Here is a 20061-nt window from a genome sequence, read left to right on the forward strand (position 1 = left end):
ATGCTGATACATCTTTGCGAATAAATTGCTGGATTTAAGGTTATCAATATTTTCAGACATATATTTAAATTTTTATATTAAAGAAACTTAAAAAAAAAAAAATTAAACAATTTATTTATAATTTAACTATGGTCTACTTAAAGGTGCAGGAAACTGAAATTTGATAGTAATTGTGTTGGTGGTGTAGCAAATTAAAATGAACACTGATTTCCCAATCCTAGCTGACTGACTTTGGTTAATGGGCATTCACTGTTCATGGGCATCAGAAAAAAAATAATTTCCCAGTGAAAACGTCATCGTTCACATCACTTCCTGTGGTAATCAGAGGTGGGAAACTCAGGCTCAATTTTGCTAACCGAGTTTCCCAGTTGGTGCTGACTTTTGATGGAGGCGACTTTCACTGAACATACAGTATTTCAATGACAATAAACTGTTTATTGTGCACAAACGCCTCTGCCAAGAAACATACACAGACATAACCTGTTTCAAATTATTCATAAATAGGCCTAATATGTATAATAAAAAAACACCTTATCCGTGTCTGTTTGTATTATAAGAAAACAGCAGCAAATCTTTTGTTATTGTGGCCTCCATGTTTTCACACACCTGATGCTCTAGGCTATGTCCAACCGTTGGTGGCAGTCATGCAACAAGTTGTTATGCCAAACGCCAATATAACAGAAGAAGAAGAACACACATCCCGACCATGTGAACGCTGGCAGTCGGGAAAGCAACGCAATCACGGGGGCGGTCCCTGATGAAAATAAATAAAAAAACAAGTACAATACAAAGAAGGGTAGTACCTAGGATATCTCCGGTTTAGGGGCTCTGAGACGCCAGGGCAGTGTGAATGCGAGGTGTAAACGTAGCAAAAGCTATTTGTTTTAAAAACCAAAACGTAGCAATGTAAACGTAACCTTAGTGCTGCGGGCCTCTCAAGCTCCGGATTTCTCCGTACTCTGCATTTAAAGAGATTTTAGGGTTGTGTCTTCTTTCCCTTTTTGCGAAGAGTTTTCCCCCCCAGGGATGAATAAAGTATCGGATCAGTTTATCAAACACACGGAGACAGAAAACTCAGACCTTGATGTGTCATTCACAGAGTTGTTAAAGTGATTTGGTCTCTCATTCCTCAGATGTATACATGCTCGTTAGCACAAACATACACTTTCCATGTGTTGATTTAAAAAAGCTCATCTGGCTTCAATCTACACTTTACGGCTGTGGGATTCCTCTGTTGCTTTAACACCGCGCGCCATGTTTGCAATGCATTTTGCTATTGCTGTAGCAACCTCCACCACGGGGTTGTTGTTGTTCTGTCTGGCTTTGGGGTAGTTTTGCATTATTTCCACAGTGTTCTTGGTTTTATTTGCATCTATTAGAAACACCCGCTGTGTCATGTTGTCTAGACTTCACCTAGAAAAGTCAGAGTAAATAGGATTTGAAGCTGTTATTTGATGTTTAATGTAACTTGTATGTCTATCTATAGATCGAGAAAACCCTTTAGTCTCGTGCCAGGCTTGTTTTCCTAATTTAACCCCTGACTGTGGCCATAATGATTTCATTTAGAGGGGATTCCCTCATCTTCTTCTTTGTCCATGCATTCATAGCTGCACCTGCTGCAGTTAGACACACACAAAGGTAAAAAGGCTGGTTTAAATAGTTGGATGGGATACCCAGTAACAAAGTAAACAAATGTCTTTTTATGAAATTACATAACAAGGTGACGTCTCCTGACCTGCTTTCTGTTTCTTTGTTTCTGTCAATACGTATGTGTGTGTTTTGGAAATAAGGCAAATCCATTAGGGTGTGTGTACTCTGTCAGTCAATGTGGTATTGTGTGTGTGTGTGTGTGTGTGTGTGTGTGTTGTGTTTGTGTCAAAATGTTACTTTTATCCTAAGAACGCCCACAACAGCAAATGTGTGCGTTTGCATAATTTGTCATGTTGTATGACTAATACCGTAGTCATACAACATTAAAGCTTAAACAGAATGTATAGAGAGGAAGTAGCAGACACAAAAATGTCTGGAAACAGAATGTTATTTTCACCAGACTTCACCATGTATTTATTGTAGCAATTTTAGCTGATGCTCTCATACAACGTAACTAATTCTTTTCTTTTTACTCCTCACCGTGATTGTTATTTTATATTTGCCTTGTTCGTCCTGCAACTACGACAACAACTATTTCCCTCGGGAAGAACACAGTGTTTATATAATGTCATCTTTTCTTATTTTCATTATTCATAGATGTGCTGACGGTGTTTGATAACCATTTCATTCATGAATTGGCAAACAAATGGCCATTAAAAAGTTACCAGCCATCAAAGTGTTGACTTCACGGTAATATGCTGTAAGCCCTGCTTTTATTTTGTTGCAGTTAACTATAACGGTGGCACGTGGTAGGGAGGTGGATTGTGTTATTCAGGCTTTCTCCTTTTTTTTTTTTTTTTTTTTTTTTAACTCTTCTGTAAAGGGAAGGAAGACAAAGTGTGACTTGTTGAAATACCAAAGACCGTTTCAAGACACCGCTAACAGTTACATAAACTACAGCCGTAACCTGAGCAGTCAGAACAAGCTTACAAAAACACATAAAGGTGTGTGTGTGTGTGTGTGTGTGTGTGTGTGTGTGTGTGTGTGTGTGTGTGTGTGTGTGTGTGTGTGTGTGTGTGTGTGTGTGTGTGTGTGTGTGTGTGTGTGTGTGTGTGTGTGTGTGTGTGTGTGTGTGTGTGTGTGTGTGTGTGTGTGTGTGTGTGTGTACGTGAGTTTTGCAGCTTTAATCCAAATAAATAAATAATCAATGTTTCAGTAATTTCCTAATACTGCTGGTCACTGTAGTCTTTAGTCACACAGACAGGAGGTATAGGACTATTTCCAGCGGCAGGTTAATCTACACTTGGTGCTCTAGTGACTATTGTATTTGGGGCAGCAGGACAGTGTATGTGGGAACGGGTCAATTGTGTCTTCTTCGCAGAAAGTTTAAGTAGGATACATGCAAGCAATTCTGAAGACACTGTGTGTGTGTGTGTGTGTGTGGGGTGTGGGTGCGTGTTGTCTCCTGCTACAGGCTGCCATATGTTCAGTGTGCCACAGTAATCGAGCGACAGCGTTAACAGTCAAACAGTCACAGAGCATCCTGTTGTAATATGAGCCTGAGCAGCTACAACTGTAGTGTGTGTGTGTGTGTGTGTGTGTGTGTGTGTGTGTGTGTGTGTTACCTTGGCTGCCACATGGTCATTGTAGCAAGTTGAAACGATGTGACATTCAACCTGTGTGCCTTTGTTATACTGTACCCCAAGCTAATACACTCTAAGTGTGTGTGTTTACATTAGTGTATGTGTTGACATGTGGTTAGTGGGTGTCATCCTCACAACTTTCAGCCACAAACCTCCTGACTCTGTGTGTGTGTGTGTGTGTGTGTGTGTGTGTGTGTGTGTGTGTGTGTGTGTGTGTTTGCATTCATGTAAAAATTAGCGGTGTAATCTCTGTTCACTTGTTTCACTACGCAGTAAGAATAAACTTAAGCTTGTAACAAAGTAGCAGCTAAAACAATTTTGATAATCAATTAATCGTTTAAAGTTATTTATCAATCAAAGATGTCAAACCGTGGCTGGTTCCAGCTCCTTAAATGTGCAGTTTTTGTTTGTTTTTATAATATTATAAACAAAGATATTCTTTAGGTTTAGGATTGTTGATCAAACAAAACAAGCAATTTGAAGATATTTCATTACATGTTTTTGACATTTTACAGACAAAACAGTTAATCACTTAATCACAAAAGGTAACTGGTAATTGATAATGAAAACATTCACTTTCTACCTGGGAAAAAAAATCAAACTAAACCTTTCCTTAAATTTGTGTGTGTATATATATATATATATATATATATATATATATATATATATATATATATATATATATATATATATATATATATATATATATATTCAGTACAGTATACAGTACTACAATACATTAGACTACACCACTGCTCACAACGAAGTCACAATAAGGAAAATGCTCAAGCGAGATGACTGTAAAAAGTCAAATAACTTTAGCTTGTTTCTTCACAAACAGCAGCTGCAATCAGTTTGGATTCACAGTGGTTAGCTGGCTCCATAGCTTCTGGTGCTGTCTTTGAATTGCCAAGATCTCTCCCTGTTGTGAACCCGGGCTTCTTTCTGAAATTATACAGAATATATGAGGACACTTTACTTCAGAGGCAACTCTCATCTTCTTAGGAAACGGTAATCAACAAAGCACTGTTAGAAAAAAGCCCCACATACAACCTTTAAAAGGCTGACTCATTTCCAGTGGAAAGATTAAGATTCTGTAGAAACAGGTGTGGTAGAGGGAGCGTGCTTATGTTCCCGCAGACCTATTTTCCCACATTTCTAAGATTTCATTTTTTCAAAATTAGGCTATATGTTCCCACAGTTCCCATATTTCTAAGATTGTTTTTCCGAAATTAGACCCTGTGTTCCCACATTTCCTTTTTCATAAATTTGTATCAGATATTATCCCCCTAACCCCTAACCCCTCACCCTAAAAATGTTGTGGGACGATAGGGTTTAAATTGAAGGGAAATATAGGAAAGCAAGACCTAATTTTGAAAATGTCCTAGAAATGTGGGAACATAGGACTGACCCCGTGGTAGCCAGTGTGTGTCTGTTAATTCCGACTGTGCGTGTCTTTGCAGGCCGACATTTGGTCTCTGGGCATCACGGCCATCGAGCTCGCCAAGGGAGAGCCCCCCAACTCGGACATGCATCCGATGCGAGTGCTGTTCCACATCCCCAAGTCTCCTCCTCCTACGCTGAGCGGAGATTTCTCCAGGAGCTTCAAAGACTTCACCGAGGCGTGCCTCAACAAGGACCCTACCTTCGTAAGACACACACACACACACACACACACACACAAACTACATTCACTGTAATGATACAGTTTCTCACTTTTTTATAATTTCTCCTCACAGCTCTGTATAAAGGTTCTTTTTTATGTTTTCATGATACTCGTGCTTTACTCGATAATTTTACTCCACTACATCTCAGAGGGAAATATTGTATTTTTTACCCCACTACATTTATCTGACACTTGTAGCTGCTCCACATGAAAAAAAACAACCGTCAGGATTTAAAAAAACAACACGTTGTTAAAGATTAAACCAGTGGTTCCCAACCTTTTGGACTTGTAGCCCCTTACAAAGTGTAGTTTAGGCCCCTTGTCATGTTTTAGATCCAACAACAAGAGACATTCCCCCTCTAAACTAATGACATGGTTTCATTAAAATGTTGGAGGCTCAAATGATCACGGAACCGCAAATATTAGAGACCAAATATTAAAAGTCCAAATCATGGAAACAATTCTGTGTATTAAACTTAGTTTCAGATTGTTTTTCCTCTCCCATTAATCATCTCACGACCCCTCTGGTGACCCTTTGGAGGGGCGCGAACCCTAGGTTGGGAACCACTGAGCTGAACTAGCTAACTGTATATAAAGAAGTTAAAAGTATTTCAACCTGGAGCAGTTCCAATTTGCTCTAACATTGATGCATCTGTATTAACAATCTTATAATGTAATATATCTGTTACATGGGTACAAATACTTACACTTTTGATACTTAAAAGTACACTTTGCTGATACTACTTGTGTCCTTTTTTATGTAAGTAGGATTTTGAATGCAAGACTTTAAACTTGTAATGGAGTATTTTCAAAGGTACGTTTTTAGCTATGAATACTCCTACCACTGGTTTTATACTTGGACTCGTAAAAAGATATTTTACTACTCAGTCCGGGTTTAAAGGTCCCATGGCATGAAATTTCACTTTGAGGTTTTTTAACATTAATATGCGTTCCTCCAGCCTGCCTCTGGTCCCCCAGTGGCTAGAAATGGTGATAGGTGTAAACCGAGCCCTGGGTATCCTGCTCTGCCTTTGAGAAAATGAAAGCTCAGATGGGCCAATCTGGAATCTTCTCCTTATGAGGTCATAAGGAGCAAGGTTACCTCCTCTTTCTCTGCTTTGCCCGCCCAGAGAATTTGGCCCACCCATGAGAGAGAGACATCATGGCTTTCAAACGAACAAAGTGGCAGTTGGTCAAGGCCACACCCCCACCCTCCACCTCTCTCCTGCTCAATATCTACAGACACAGAAATGGCACATACTAGGGAAAGCTCATTGTGGGACTGGCTCTAGTGGCTGTAATTCTGCACCATGGCTGAATTTCAGGAAAAAGACTTCAGATACAGTATTAGGGGACCACTAAGGTCTATATAAAAGAGACTTCAGATACAGTATTAGGGGACCACTAAGGTCTATATAAAAGAGACTTCAGATACAGTATTAGGGGACCACTAAGGTCTATATAAAAGAGACTTCAGATACAGTATTAGGGGACCACTAAGGTCTATATTAAAGAGACTTCAGATACAGTATTAGGGGACCACTAAGGTCTATATAAAAGAGACTTCAGATACAGTATTAGGGGACCACTAAGGTCTATATAAAAGAGACTTCAGATACAGTATTAGGCGATCACTAAGGCCTATGTTAAAGCATCCAAAAAGCAGCATGTCATGGGACCTTTAATCGTCTTTTTAGGGGTTAGGGTTTTTATAAGCGCTTTTGATGTTATAAAAACAATTTAAGATAATAAAAAACCAACTGCCAAAATATTGCATTAGGATTGAAATTATGATGCAAAAATACAAGAAAATACAGATTTGATACATAATTGGCTTGTTTTGACTTTGAACATCTAGCCTGTGTTTAAATAGTTTTTATTTTGTTGTCATTTGTTCTGCTGTGAGTCATCTTGTTCAGTACTTAAACTCAGTTCTTTTATAGTTTTTACAGTTGGGACGTTTGAGTCAAGTCAATTTGTTTCCATGCCATTCATTTTAAGCCAGCTTCCCTTTACTGTGTGGTTGCTGCTGCATTTTGCTTCCCCCTGGTGGACAAACGGCTCCTCTTCTAGCTCCTCCTTATTTTTCCTTTCTCCTCCATATATAACCAGTATAAGAAAAGGTCTCAGGAGAAGTACAATTTTAAAAACTGTTCCACTTATCGTCCAGAATTCATGATTTTACGTGGGTTAAAAAATGCCAGAATGAGCTATTTTTCATCTGTAGTCCCCCGGCCTCGATGTAAAAATAAAAATAAAAAGAAAGAAGGCTTTTTAAAATACAGCAAAGAGAGAATGGAGTGTTACAACAAGACACAGCTGTTGAGGGAAATAAAAGCAACAGTGCAAACAGTGCAAGACCCTTTTTTCTTTTTTTTTTTTTTTTTGGTATAAAATTCATCTTTCTCTCTCTGAATCTCCACAAAGCCCTGACTGAAAAGCTGAAATGAAGATGGTCTTTCTCTGCTCTCTCTCTCTCTTCATGCAGCGTCCAACAGCCAAAGAGCTCCTCAAACACAAGTTCATCGTCAAACACTGTAAGAAGACGTCCTACCTCAGCGAGCTGATCGACCGGTACAGGCGCTGGAAGGAGGAGGGCCACAGCGGCAGCAGCTCCGACGACTCCGACAGGTAACGGGACTACTTTTTGTTGTGGCAAAAGTTACTTTGTGAGTCGAAATAAGTGCGTTAGTGCGGTGGTCAGCAGAAAGAGTTCGCTCCCAGGCTCACCCCCCTCTCTGTCTAGGCCCAAAAAAACCAGGTGAATAGGTGAAGCTTTTGTGAATCACTTTTGCTCAAACCGCGATGAAAACGCCCACCACCTACACTATAAGTGCACAATATAATAATGGATCAATAATATAAATGAGACCATAAACAACATACAATATGTGGCTCCTACAGTATCATTAAATGCAATTTCAGAAGGTACAATGATCACATGTAGGCCTCGTGAAATGGGGAACCCCAAATAAGCTACTAAAAGCTTTTCGGAGGGGGGCCCGATAACAATAAACCTACAACAGAGAATATACAGGCACCAAAAACTCAATTTACCATAGAAACAACATAGACAAATAGATTACAGACACTTAGAAATAAAAAAATAGAAACAAATCCAGTCACAATGGACTCAACATAGACAAATACCACAAACAGACAGACGATCCCAGCACAAATATAACACTTAAGGCATATTCAACAATCATATGTTTTGAGCAATTTTTTCTTGAAGATGGAGACAGAATGCGACAATTTCACGTTTTCCTCCAAGCTCGAAATTGTCGTACCAATACCAGTATCGGAAAAGCCTCCAACGCTGTCTAAAATGCTGGCGTCGGTATGAAATGTAAATGGACTGCATTTATAGAGCACTTTTCTAGTCTTAACGACTACTCAAAGTGCTTTCACACAGTACAGGAACCATTCAATCACATTCACACTGTGGACGAGGCTGCCGTACAATTCAATTTTATTTTTAGCATCAAATCATCTGAGTTATCTCAAGACACTTCTACAGATAGAGTAGGTCTAGACAACACTCTATAATTTACAAAGACCCAACAATTCCAGTAATTCCCCCAAGACCAAGCATTTAGTGCGACAGTGGCGAGGAAAAACTCCCTTTTAGGGAGAAACCTTGGCAGACCCAGGCTCTTGGTAGGCGGTGTCTGACGGTGCCGGTTGGGGGTGTGATAAACAGTGGCGATAATAGTCACATTAAAGATACTGGAACTACGACTAGAAATGGTAGTTGTAGTTCATGGCGTAGCAGGGCACTGCAGGGCGTAGTAGGGCGTAAAAGTACAAGGTGCCACCTGCTCATCAGATAAACAAGTGTTTTGAGACCATGTCTCATGGTGATATTGCACTTGAAATACAATTTAAAAAAAAAAAAAAAAAAAAAAAAAAAAAAAATGTTATGTAACGTGTGTGTGTGTGTGTAAAGCGAGTCCAGTAATAAGGAGAACAGCGAGTCTCCCGAGTGGTCCTTCACCACGGTCCGTAAGAAGAAGACGGAGGGCAGGAAGGTCCTCAATGGAACGGTCAGTACCAATATCACAGTGTGAATAGAAGTAGCATGTACTTTTCACTGCTGGAGAAATGCTTCTAGAAAATGTCCAAATGCTCAAATCATTCAATGGTTTCTTGTTTGAAGAAAAAGTTTAACAGAAAGGGGGGTGGGGGGAAATACCATTTATTGTAGTAGGCATGAGGAAGAAATGGATTTGTGAGAGATAAGAGATTTTTTTGATGATGTAAGAGATGTTTTTTTCATTTTGTAAAATTTGAGTATGTCCTTTTTTTTTTTTTTTTTTTTTTTTTTTTTTTAAATGACTACACTTGAATTTCTCAACATATTTTAAGGGATAAAATGTTAAAACAAGACCACTGACTCAGATTTAATAGAGGCTTTTGTTCCAAACCACTGATCTTACGATTACTTTTGTCACGTCAAACATGGTTAATATCTCCTGTTTTAGTTGCTCTTCAGCCGTAGAGAACTGCACCAAATGAAATGCTCAAGTTTTTCTCCTTCTGTTCTGATTTACATGTGCAGGGTCAGGATCAGCAGAGTAAATCAGCCAGTCTGACCACAGTCATCTCTCCCGTCTTCACTGAGGTTAGTGTATATATACAGTAGGGATGGGCATGATTAATCGACGATCGATAATTGATCATTCAATTTCAAATTTTGTGGATCCGCTGCTTTAGAGCATATATCTTAGCCTAACCAAACGTCCAGTTTAACTGCCACAAGTTGTTCTTCTTGTAATAAAGATCTCATCGGGGAAAAACACGCTGTATTTTAGTATTTTCATTGCATTTTTAATTTATAAAACGTTAAATAAATAATGAATTTTAATATAAAAATATTAACAATGAATCGTTAGTCGATCGTTAATTCTCCCGACGATCGATTAAGAAAATGTAATCGAATGCCCATCTCTAATATACAGTATACACATCAGGCATGAAAATATACAAGCATTTTGAATCAATTTATGCCTGTATGCCAGATTCCTGACTGGGGTTCGCAAACATGAACATATCACTCCCATTTTATTGTCTCTTAACTGGCTGCCGGTGCGCTACAGAGTTGATATGAAAATAATGCTGTTTGTCTTTTAAATCTTTAAATGGTCTTGCACCAGCTTATTTATCTGAACTGTTAGATCTGAATGTACCTGGTAGGTGTCTACGGTCCACGAGCAACTATAATCTGTCCCAGCCACGCTCGCGACTAAAGTCAAGAGGGGACCGTGCCTTCGCTGTTGTTGGTCCTAAGCTGTGGAATAGCCTCCCCGTCTCCTTGAGATCGCTGTCCTCTTTAAATGAGTTTAAACTCAAACTAAAGTTTTATCTCTTAGAGCGTGCATTTCTTTAAATTTTTATTTTTTATCTATGTCTTTTTGTTGTCTGACTCATGTTATGTGAAGCACAGTGGTCAACTTCTGTTGTGTTTACTTGTGCTATATAAATAAAATGAAATGAATGAATGAGGACATCACCGCAGTCTGGGTTTCGAATGGCAGACCTATTTTTTACATTTTTTATTGTCTGTTGTAGTTGAAGCAGCAGCACAAGGAGCACTCTGAGCAGCGATTGGCCATCGAGGAGCTGGAACGCAACATCCGATTGGCTGAAGAGGTCTGTCCAGGCATCACAGACAGGATGGTCACACACATCATTGCTAGGTACCAGAAGTACATTTTTCTTTTCTTTTTCCTGTTTAGTTTTTTAAGTTTGAGCTTTTTATCCCTTGCTCACTTTATTGCTAATTATCTTGTATTTCTGGCAGTTTTTATTTTTTTGCTGCCAAAATGAATATCTTGCTATGTTTTTCTTTAGGTTTGATGTCTTAAAGGGATAGTTTGTAGTATTAGTTTGAAGTGCGGTTGTATGAGGTACTTCTATATAATCAGTGTATTAGCTACAGTAGATGGAGGTTGGCACGCCCCCAGTTTGGAGAAACAGGCAGGAGTACCGACACACTGACTATGGATATCATACAACCACACTTCAAAACAAATCTAAATTACCCCCCTTTAAGGTTATTTTATTTGTGTGTAATTCCTCCTCACCTTCTTCCTGCTGCCTTTCTTGGAATCTTTCTCTCTCTTGTTCAGAACAAGATCTGTATCGTCCTCCGTCAGATCATTCGTTGACCAAAATGTTTTGCTTTTTAATTTCTGTCTCAGATTCACGACGAACTGAAGGAGTCTGAAAATGGATGGGAAAAGGAAGTACGTTATGTGAAGAGAGACTGTGTCTCCATACGGTGACGCTGCTGGCTGATTGGAAACAGAGGATATTTGCTGTGCGATGTCTCCTCGCTATACACACACACACACACAGACACACACACACACACACACACACACACACACTACTAATGTAATATATACACTATATATTACTCACTGTTGCTGGTTGAAGACTTTTTTTCTCCCCAAGTTGGAAGAAACAAGTTTGGAAGAAATAATCTAGAGCTGTCAGTTGGCCCTGGACTTGGTGGAAGTTTATGTAATTATTATTCTTAAAATAACCATCACGTGCCTTAATTATTTATGCTGTGAGTCATTTTCTAAAAGTAGGCGTCACCTTAGACCAGAAAGATATACATAAGAGAGTTCTCCACCATCAGCAGTGGTATGTTTCGAGTCACGGCTTTTCTTGACTTTGTAGATGTCTATATATTTGTTCAGTAGCACTTGAGACAGATTATATGCCAATATAACATATTTTTTGTTGTCTTTAGTAATGCCTTATATTACAGTTCCCTGATCCAGGAATTAGGTCCAGGTCAGGTCTAACTTTCAAAGTCTAACACATCGAATTTTCAGGGTTATTTGTCGTCATCATTTTAGCTCATTTTACAACCATACACCCGTTCCATTCTGGGATTAACTCCCTGGGATGTGTGTGGCTCAAAAGGTGTCTAGTTGGAATAAGATTTCAGTGCAAATGAAACAACATGATGAAAATGCACAAAGGTCTTCCACCCGCTCACAAAAAGACTGTCCTTTTTCATTTTTTTCCTTTTTAAAGTAAAAAAAAAAAAAATCATTGCTGAGAGTTGATTCTTAACGTAATGCTCGATGTGTAAAGATGTTGTTTATAATACCACCATTGGAAAGTAGCGCAGGTCCTTTCCAAGAGCATGAAGGGAGCTGTAATCAAAGATATTACTGATAGTTCGTACCAAAGACACTATAAGACTTGGTCATTGTATATTTTTGTCTTTTTATATATCATAAGGGATTACGAAAATGCTTGTTGAGGGAGGAGACGTAAAATGAAAGATGTAAGATTATACAGAAGTGTACTTTTTTTTTTTCGTAGCGGGACTTAGAGTTTTATGAATAAATATTTAAGTTTGATTGAGAAACGTGTTTCATGTGTTTCTTTGTTTACTTCGTTGTGATTTCTCTGGAGAAAAGTTTTCATCAGTGTCACAAGGAATTAGTAGTTTCTAACAATCTTTGCTTTTATTTTAATTTCTGTTATCACAATGTCTTAAAGAATTGGATATGATCTGATTTGCATTGATTGAAAAAACAAAAAACAATGATATGATAAATTGTAGAGTAAATATCGGGTGAATTTAATTAGAAAATCTTCTCTTCCTTGTGTAATTCTTTATTGGCACATTGTAAATCTTCACATTTCTCTACGGAATTCTACATCACCCAAAAAAAAATGATATCCAATAAGTTTTCCAAACCTACGTAGACATCACACCAACGAGATGTTAAAGTCTTAAAAGTTGTACGAAACTGTAAACCAGGTCATTTGCTAAGGCCGAGGCTGATACAAATTGTTGGGCCTTTGATAGTCAGCTAGGGCGGCTACTGTCACGGCACAATCTTTCTATTGGTTGCCAGGCTGCTCGCAGGGCAGCTGGGGAGTTTCCAAAGCGGAAGTTGAGGACAGACTGAGAAGAGATTCGGAGGAGGAGGAGGAGGAGGAGGAGGAGGAGGAGAAGGAGGAAAGATATGGGTTTCGGAGTGTCAAATCGTTTCCCCCCCCGATCAAGTTGTGTTATGTTATTGTCTGCGTCTTTGAATGTCTACAAATTAACTGCCGACGCCGCTGATTAGTTCTTTTTGGCCTAGCAAACTTTGTAGTTTTTTTTTTCACATGCTGCTGCAACAACTAGTAACGTTAGAAAAACTACAACACCACACCGGATCCAGCTAGACCGGAAACAAACCAACAGGCACGGCGCACACTCTGGTTGGGGCTCGCGAGCCGGCCAAAGAGTAGTAGGCTAACGTTACGTTTTGAGTGGATGGAGAGCGCGAGACGGCAAAATGGATGCCAATAAGATTCTGAATGGAAAGTTTACTTTTAAAAAGTTGCCAAATGGTTCCATTGACAAGACCAAAGTGGTCTGTGTGTTTTGTCGTTGTGAACTGAGCTATCATCGCAGCACGTCCAGTCTGAAATACCACTTGATGATGGCCAAGCACACAGCTGACGCCAATTCTCCGCTCCCCTCGTCAAAGCCAGGTGACAAAAGCACAAAGCAAGCCGATCCACTTTTCCATGTTGATAAGAGCATTAAAATGAGAAAAAAATAATGGGACAAAAAGAAATCGAGGTATATTTAAAATAGATAAAAAATATGTGATTAATTGCGAGTTAACTATGACATTAATGCGATTAAATATTTTAATCGTTTGACAACAAAACCAATCACAATCGTCTTGGGCCGGACGGAGCCACAGTGCCGCTGCAAAGTAGCCTCTGGAAGGAACATGGTGGAACATGTACTGTACGTTCAAAAGTTGTTTTAGTCGTGCAACAGAAAACTCAGATTGGACAGATAGTCTAGCTAGCTGTCTGAATTTCCCCTGCAGAGATCTGAGGAGCAGTTAACCATAGTCGTCAGAAATCCACCGGAGGTTAGAACGCCAACACAAATAAAGCAGAAGGTGAGAGACATCTGGCCGAAAACAGTGTCATCCGGTGGAATTTCCGGCAGCAACGGAGCAATCCCGGAAGTGGAACATCGTGGATATAGACTACCTGTGGCCTGGCAACCGAGTGTACGGCTCTTTAGATTCAAATGCACGAGCGGCCAAACCTTGGAAGCTCCTAGACGATATTATCAAGTTTTCCCAGGGTTGTGGGTATGCCGTGACAGTACATAGACAGAATTTTACACGTATTGATAACCCTCCAAATTTGCAAGCTTGTAATGTAATGTGTAATGTGGCTACCAAAGAAGCGGCCGTTTTTGCTAAAACGAGGCAAAAACTACACAATTAAACTGCCAGCACACCTCGTAAACAATACGCTTGTCCTACATATGAGGCCATCACATTTATTACAATTTTCCTGTTTATTCTACAGTCTGTAGTGGATGTTTTTTTTGTTTGTTTTTTTAAATCCATCCTGCCAGTTTTCACAATGTGACTTCAGTAATCTTTGCAGCACTTTTAGTCCCATCTCCTCCTGTCTTTTCTTTCTTCTCTTCTTTGCCCTTCAACTCCTTATTTGCTTTCTCCTTCTCTGCTCCATCCTCTTCTTCCTCCTCCTCTTCCTCCTCATCCAGTTGAAGGCTCCCGGAGGAGAACCTCATCCTGGCCAGTCCAGCGGACCGTACCACTTTCCCCTTCGGAGGTGGTGGGCAGTAATACGGATAGAAAACCTCCGGGTCGGAGTCGCTGTAGCTTCCTGTGGTGCCTCCAATCATGCATAGCGAGGTGGGTCGATCGGGCAGGGGGGAGGAGTTTAGAGGGAGGTAGGTGGGTCTGGAGGGGCGTGTCAGGTGGGGGTAGTAACCAAGGGGACGGAACTCAGAGGCGGGGTTAAAGGTGGGGTTAGAACTCCTTGAGAGGTTAAACTTGACATTTGGTTGGCTAGCCACGCGGCGAGGGAGCCCCGGGAGGAAGTTGGAGTCATCGCTGTAATGCCCCGCCTCCGTGTGTCCGACGCCCAGGTGCCTCGCCCCGTTGCTTCCAGGCTGGTAGACCCGAGCCAATCCAAGCCCGCCTGATCCGGTGGGGTGGAGGTTCCTCCTGATTGGCAAGATTGGCGGCGAATCGTAGCTCAGCGGATAGAAAGGCGGCCGCGACATGCCATCCATCCTGACATAATCCCGCCTCCTTGCCTGCGGGAAACGCTCCAGTGAGGAAACGGCAACGTAGTCCGACAAGTAGGGGTGTCGGTTGAGAGGCGAGGAACCTGCTAATGGGAATGTTGGGAGGATTGGGTGATACTGGTAGGCAGGACTGTTTGGGTAGAGAAGAACCAGCTGCTGAGCGGCGTCAGGGTGTGGCTGAGGATTGGGCCGACGCCGTGAGCGGTTTCCATAGACACCGGCTAGCCTTTGGGCTTGGCGCTGCGCCCCGATCCGTCCGCCCCTCATGTCCTCCATCACAGATGTGGAGGCGGATCTTATCTTGGGCGAGAGGGTTGACCGGTGTAGATGGGATGGAGAGAGAGAAGTGACGGATGATTGGCTACGTTTAGCCCCTCCTCCACCGATTTCGACGTTGACTACACCTCGGTGATGTGGGTCCAACTCATCCTCGCTGCAGACCGCCAAGGCGTGACCTGACCGGGTGAACAGGCAGGAGTGCTCGTACATCTGAGGAGGTTAGACACACGTCGGTCAATAATGTATCAGAAAACTGAAGAATGAAATGCCAATCACAATATCCTGGAGCTAAAGGTCCTCAAATGTTTTGTCCGACCAACAGTCCAAAACCCAAAGATATTCAATTTTCTAAATGTAAAACCAACTCGACAGTGACCGAACTGGCTAATATTCTGTTGATCGACTTAGCGGTTATTCAGCTAATTGATGCAGCTCTACTTCTTATGTACAGTAATGCATTTGCATAATTTTTATTACCTGTTTGGAGACGTCCGTGAGGAGATCAGGGGAGGAGCGACACTGTCGATCGTAGTCTGACTGACAGTAGGTTCTGATGAAGAGCAAGAAGACAAAAATCTTGTTAGCTTAGTGTTTTTATCCCTTTTCTAAATTTTCCTTTAACCTAGTTGACCCTTGACCTCCAAAGGAAGGTGATTAGGTGGTTAGTTTTAAAGCTCCTGTGGTAGATAGTTGGTGGATCAGTTTGCTCCTTTTAATGGTGGTATTTCCATTAAAAGGGTCAATTCTGGCATTGTTATCAGTGTGTGTACCTTGATACATTTGACTTGTGCCCAAGAGTTTATTCTCACCTCTCAAAGTGCGAAGGCTTCTTCTCCCCTGATCCCATACACTCTAGCAGCTGCTTCTGCGTCCGTCCGCTGCCACACAATATAAATAACGCATTAAAAAAAAGTATATCATCATCATTGTTCTGTTTAAGCTTATTGTGTAGTTTAACATACAAAAATAATACACCTCAGTTTCGGGCAATAGAGTAAAGTACTATTACAAGTGTTGAGGTAATGAAATGCCGTTACAGTGACTTGAGGCCTTAATAAAGTAAGGAACACTTAGTCAACAGAAAGACATGAACAGACCCATAGCTTGTTCCCCGTTGGTGCCCCGAACTGTACGATTTGTGCATCAGTTAAACATGTTTCGACGACATTTGAAACTCAGAAAAACAAATAGGTAAGATTTTAAGTGCTCATATTATGCTTTTTCCCTTTCCTTTATTGTGTTGTATATCATTTTGTGCACGTTACAGGTTTATAAAGTGAAAAAGCCCAAAGTCCACCCCAAAGGGACTTACCATCTCCAACAGAAAACACTGTTCACAAACAGCTCCAAACAGCTCTATTGTAGTCCAGCCTTTACTTCAGAGACGAGCATGCGTCACCTTGTAACACACGTTATAATGCTCGCCTAGCTGCTAGCGTGGCGCACCCTCATACTCTGCTTCTGACTGGCTAGTAGTCCTAACCTAGGTACTGAGCATGTGCGACTCCCAACAAAGATGGAACAGAAGTGAGATGCCTCACTCTGTAGCTAAAACAGAGAGCTCAACACACAAAAAAAATATGGTGTTTTCTGAAAATTAAACCATGTAAACCTCTTCTGGTATAACTTCTAAATACAGTTATGAACCTGAAAATGAGCAGAATATGAGCACTTTAAAACAAAACTGAATCCGAGTATACCTTTATATCACCACAGTATGTTTTACCTGTATCTAAACTTGGAGCCTTTACAGGACAGCAGTTTTTTTTGTATTGTCTTCGGTTCCTCTGCCAGCCTGAAGAAGGCGTGGTACTCTACACACATCTTCCAGAAGGACTTACACACATCTCGACTGGCCATGCAGAACTCTAGTGTGTCCTTACACGACGGCTGGATGGACAAACACTTGCATTAATAGATGCATACAGTATCTGAACTGAACAAATGCAGTCACAAAACTTCCAGTCCACCCATCCAAGGAGTTCGATCCTCACCCCAACTTTGTCATGTAGCTTGATCAGGAAATGTTTGCGCTTGAAGCTCAGCTTGCGGATCTTCGCCCAGCTGAACGTGTTGATTTTGGTGTTTCCCTAGAAAGCACAGACAAAATCAATCCATTGATGTGCCCTTTAGTGCACCAGGGGGAACACATATTAATGAGAGAAGTGGCAGTTGGTCAAGGCCACACCCCCACCCTCCACCTTGCTGCCCCCGGAAAGAGACTTCAGATACAGTATTAGGGGACCACTAAGGTCTATATAAAAGAGACTTCAGATACAGTATTAGGGGACCACTAAGGTCTATATAAAAGAGACTTCAGATACAGTATTAGGGGACCACTAAGGTCTATATAAAAGAGACTTCAGATACAGTATTAGGGGACCACTAAGGTCTATATAAAAGAGACTTCAGATACAGTATTAGGGGACCACTAAGGTCTATATAAAAGCATCCAAAGAGCACCATGTCATGGGACCTTTAACTGCTAATGTTAAATGTGGCCTCCTGCTAGAGTAGAGCAGTGTCAGTAGTATGCACTTTTAGTTCCCAGCTTTGTGGAAGGTTAATCCTTATGAAAGTGGTCCTTTAGACCATGAAGCACATACCTGAAAGACCAGTACTCCAGAGTGTGTAACAGCCAGGTTGATCCTCATTCCCTCCCCGTCGTGAGCGGGGTGAGGCCGGATGCTGTACATGTCCAGCTTCCTCGCCACCTCCAGCAGTTGGATGTCAGAGTCTCCTGGAGACACACCTCTACAGAGAGAGAGAGGGACTGAATGAAAAGGGAAGGCTATATGTCATAATCCAGCTCTGTCAGGGCGGCAGCGTGGCGGCAGCGTGGCGTTTTCTATGTCTTTGCACACCAGAAACGTGACTGACGCGGCGCCGCTGCTGCTAGCCTTGTCTGTATACATGTATGTTTCCCATAAACATAAACATACATATATACTGATTTGATTACAGCAAAGACAACGTCGGCAGTATTTAAGGCAAAATAGGCTACAGAATATTTCGTACTGTATTGACAGGTGCAATATTTGAAAATCGATAATTCTAATTTTTTTTTAAATTACATTTATATCTGTATTTATGTCAAAACCTAGAGACGTTCAAACATCCAAATTAAAAATAGGCGTCGGTCAAAAAAGTATGGGAACTGTATGAGATGGAACAAATTACATATGCAATAAGACCCACATTTATAAAGAGATGGAGCCCTGTAATGAGTCTGCTAATGCAATGATCGGTGGGTGGAACAGCTGACTGAGAGACTGCTAAAGAGGATTGTGCTTTCTGACTTTGACGTGACGTTACCCCACTGAGTTTGTTATGTCCGCGTTTTTTGATGTCCAACAAATGAACTGTTACCTGTCCCTCCCCTCTGCCACCAAGAAGTCTGGACTCTGAACCCCCACCAACCCCCATCAGGAACAGCAAGGGCCACTTTATAAGACTCACCCTTTGCTTTTTTTGATAACTCTGCAAACCCTTGGTGTTCTCTCAATGAGCTTCATGAGGTAGTCACCTGAAATGGTTTTTCACTTCACAGGTGTGCTTTGTCAGGGTTAATTAGTGGAATTTTTCCCCTTATTAATAAAAAAGCAAAGGGTGGCTACTTTGAAGAATCTAAAATATAAGACATGTTTTCAGTTATTTCACACTTTTTTGTTAAGTACATAATTCCATATGTGTTCATTCATAGTTTTGATGCCTTCAGTGAGAATCTACAATGTAAATAGTCATGAAAATAAAAAGGAAACACATTGAATGAGAAGGTGTGTCCAAACTTTTGGCCTGTACTGTCTATGAACCGTTAATGACTTTGGGTGTGATTAAACCTAACGTTTTACAGGCTTTGAGATGCGTTTACTCCCTTTTGGTGGCTTTGGGGTGAAGGTCAACACATGCGCCCCGGTGAAAACGTCAACACGTTGTACCTGTGTTTCTTGTGAAGCTTCATGATCTTGTGGTCTAGATATTCCTGGTTGGGAACGTACTGCTTCATCTCTAAATGGTGACAGTCCAGCTCCTCGTCATAGTCCCCTAGCTCTGCTGCAACACACATATACATACATACAAACATGCCCGGGGAAACAATGTATACATACACCCAGCCAGGGGAACTTTCTCTGAGTGTTTCCAACTTTCCTCGTTCAAATACAATAAAGTATTTTTTTTTCCCCCAGATGTTGACTTGAGTAAAATATCTAACTTGTTAATCCTCTTAATGCTTGATAATATATATATATATATATATATATATATATATATATATATATATATATATATATATATATCAACAAAAATCTAAAGTACTATAAATATACAGTAGATCAATTCAATTCTATATTTTAGAAATGACATGTAGATTTGAGGGGTTGCGCAAAAAAATCGATTCACTTTCGTATCGCGATTCAAGCTCTACCGATTCAAAATCGATTCATAGCATTTTTGGAAACACCACAAACTTGAGAACTCCCATGGTACCCCATCACCCAGAGATTAACATTAAAGACGTGGACAAACAGCAACCACATAGTACCTAACGTGCCAGTCGACCAACGCACTCTCTTTCAATGATCTAAACTCCCAAGCTCTTTTCAGTTAACAGTTTTATTTTATACTTAACTTGAATTAAATGGATTTGAAAGCTGGCCAGAGCTTGGCACTTTGCAGTTTTTAGTTGCAAAAGTTTTTTTTTATGTTTGTATGAAGACATAAAGTAAGTTTGTGCAATCACATGGGAAAAGTACATTTGCATACTATGA

General features: G+C 40.6%; 2 protein-coding genes across 3 annotated transcripts in view; one reads left to right on the forward strand and one right to left on the reverse strand.

Moving 5' to 3' along the window:
- Positions 1 to 12284, forward strand: part of stk26 (serine/threonine protein kinase 26) — a 30899-nt gene extending 18615 nt beyond the window's left edge. The window contains exons 7-12 of the mRNA XM_028564381.1: positions 4697 to 4882; positions 7388 to 7530; positions 8849 to 8945; positions 9461 to 9523; positions 10471 to 10598; positions 11103 to 12284. Coding sequence (XP_028420182.1) covers positions 4697 to 4882; positions 7388 to 7530; positions 8849 to 8945; positions 9461 to 9523; positions 10471 to 10598; positions 11103 to 11118 — 633 coding nt within the window. The 3' untranslated portion in view covers positions 11119 to 12284. The remainder of the gene's footprint in view (positions 1 to 4696; positions 4883 to 7387; positions 7531 to 8848; positions 8946 to 9460; positions 9524 to 10470; positions 10599 to 11102) is intronic.
- Positions 12285 to 13910: 1626 nt separating this feature from the next.
- The window catches only part of LOC114545912 (FERM domain-containing protein 7), an 11988-nt gene continuing 5837 nt past the window's right edge, over positions 13911 to 20061 (reverse strand). Inside the window, exons 6-12 of one of the 2 annotated variants that reach the window (XM_028564507.1) lie at positions 19291 to 19345; positions 17899 to 18046; positions 17287 to 17382; positions 17019 to 17182; positions 16102 to 16170; positions 15770 to 15842; positions 13911 to 15502 (exon numbers count right to left, since the gene is read on the reverse strand). In XM_028564507.1, the coding sequence (XP_028420308.1) occupies positions 14315 to 15502; positions 15770 to 15842; positions 16102 to 16170; positions 17019 to 17182; positions 17287 to 17382; positions 17899 to 18046; positions 19291 to 19345 (1793 nt within the window). In that variant the 3' untranslated portion in view covers positions 13911 to 14314. Of the gene's footprint in view, positions 15503 to 15769; positions 15843 to 16101; positions 16171 to 17018; positions 17183 to 17286; positions 17383 to 17898; positions 18047 to 19230; positions 19346 to 20061 lie in introns of both variants that reach the window. The other variant, XM_028564506.1, reaches the window with a different exon arrangement.

Source organism: Perca flavescens, chromosome 19 (genome assembly GCF_004354835.1).
Source record: "Perca flavescens isolate YP-PL-M2 chromosome 19, PFLA_1.0, whole genome shotgun sequence".
In the NCBI taxonomy this organism is placed as follows: Eukaryota; Metazoa; Chordata; class Actinopteri; order Perciformes; family Percidae; genus Perca; species Perca flavescens.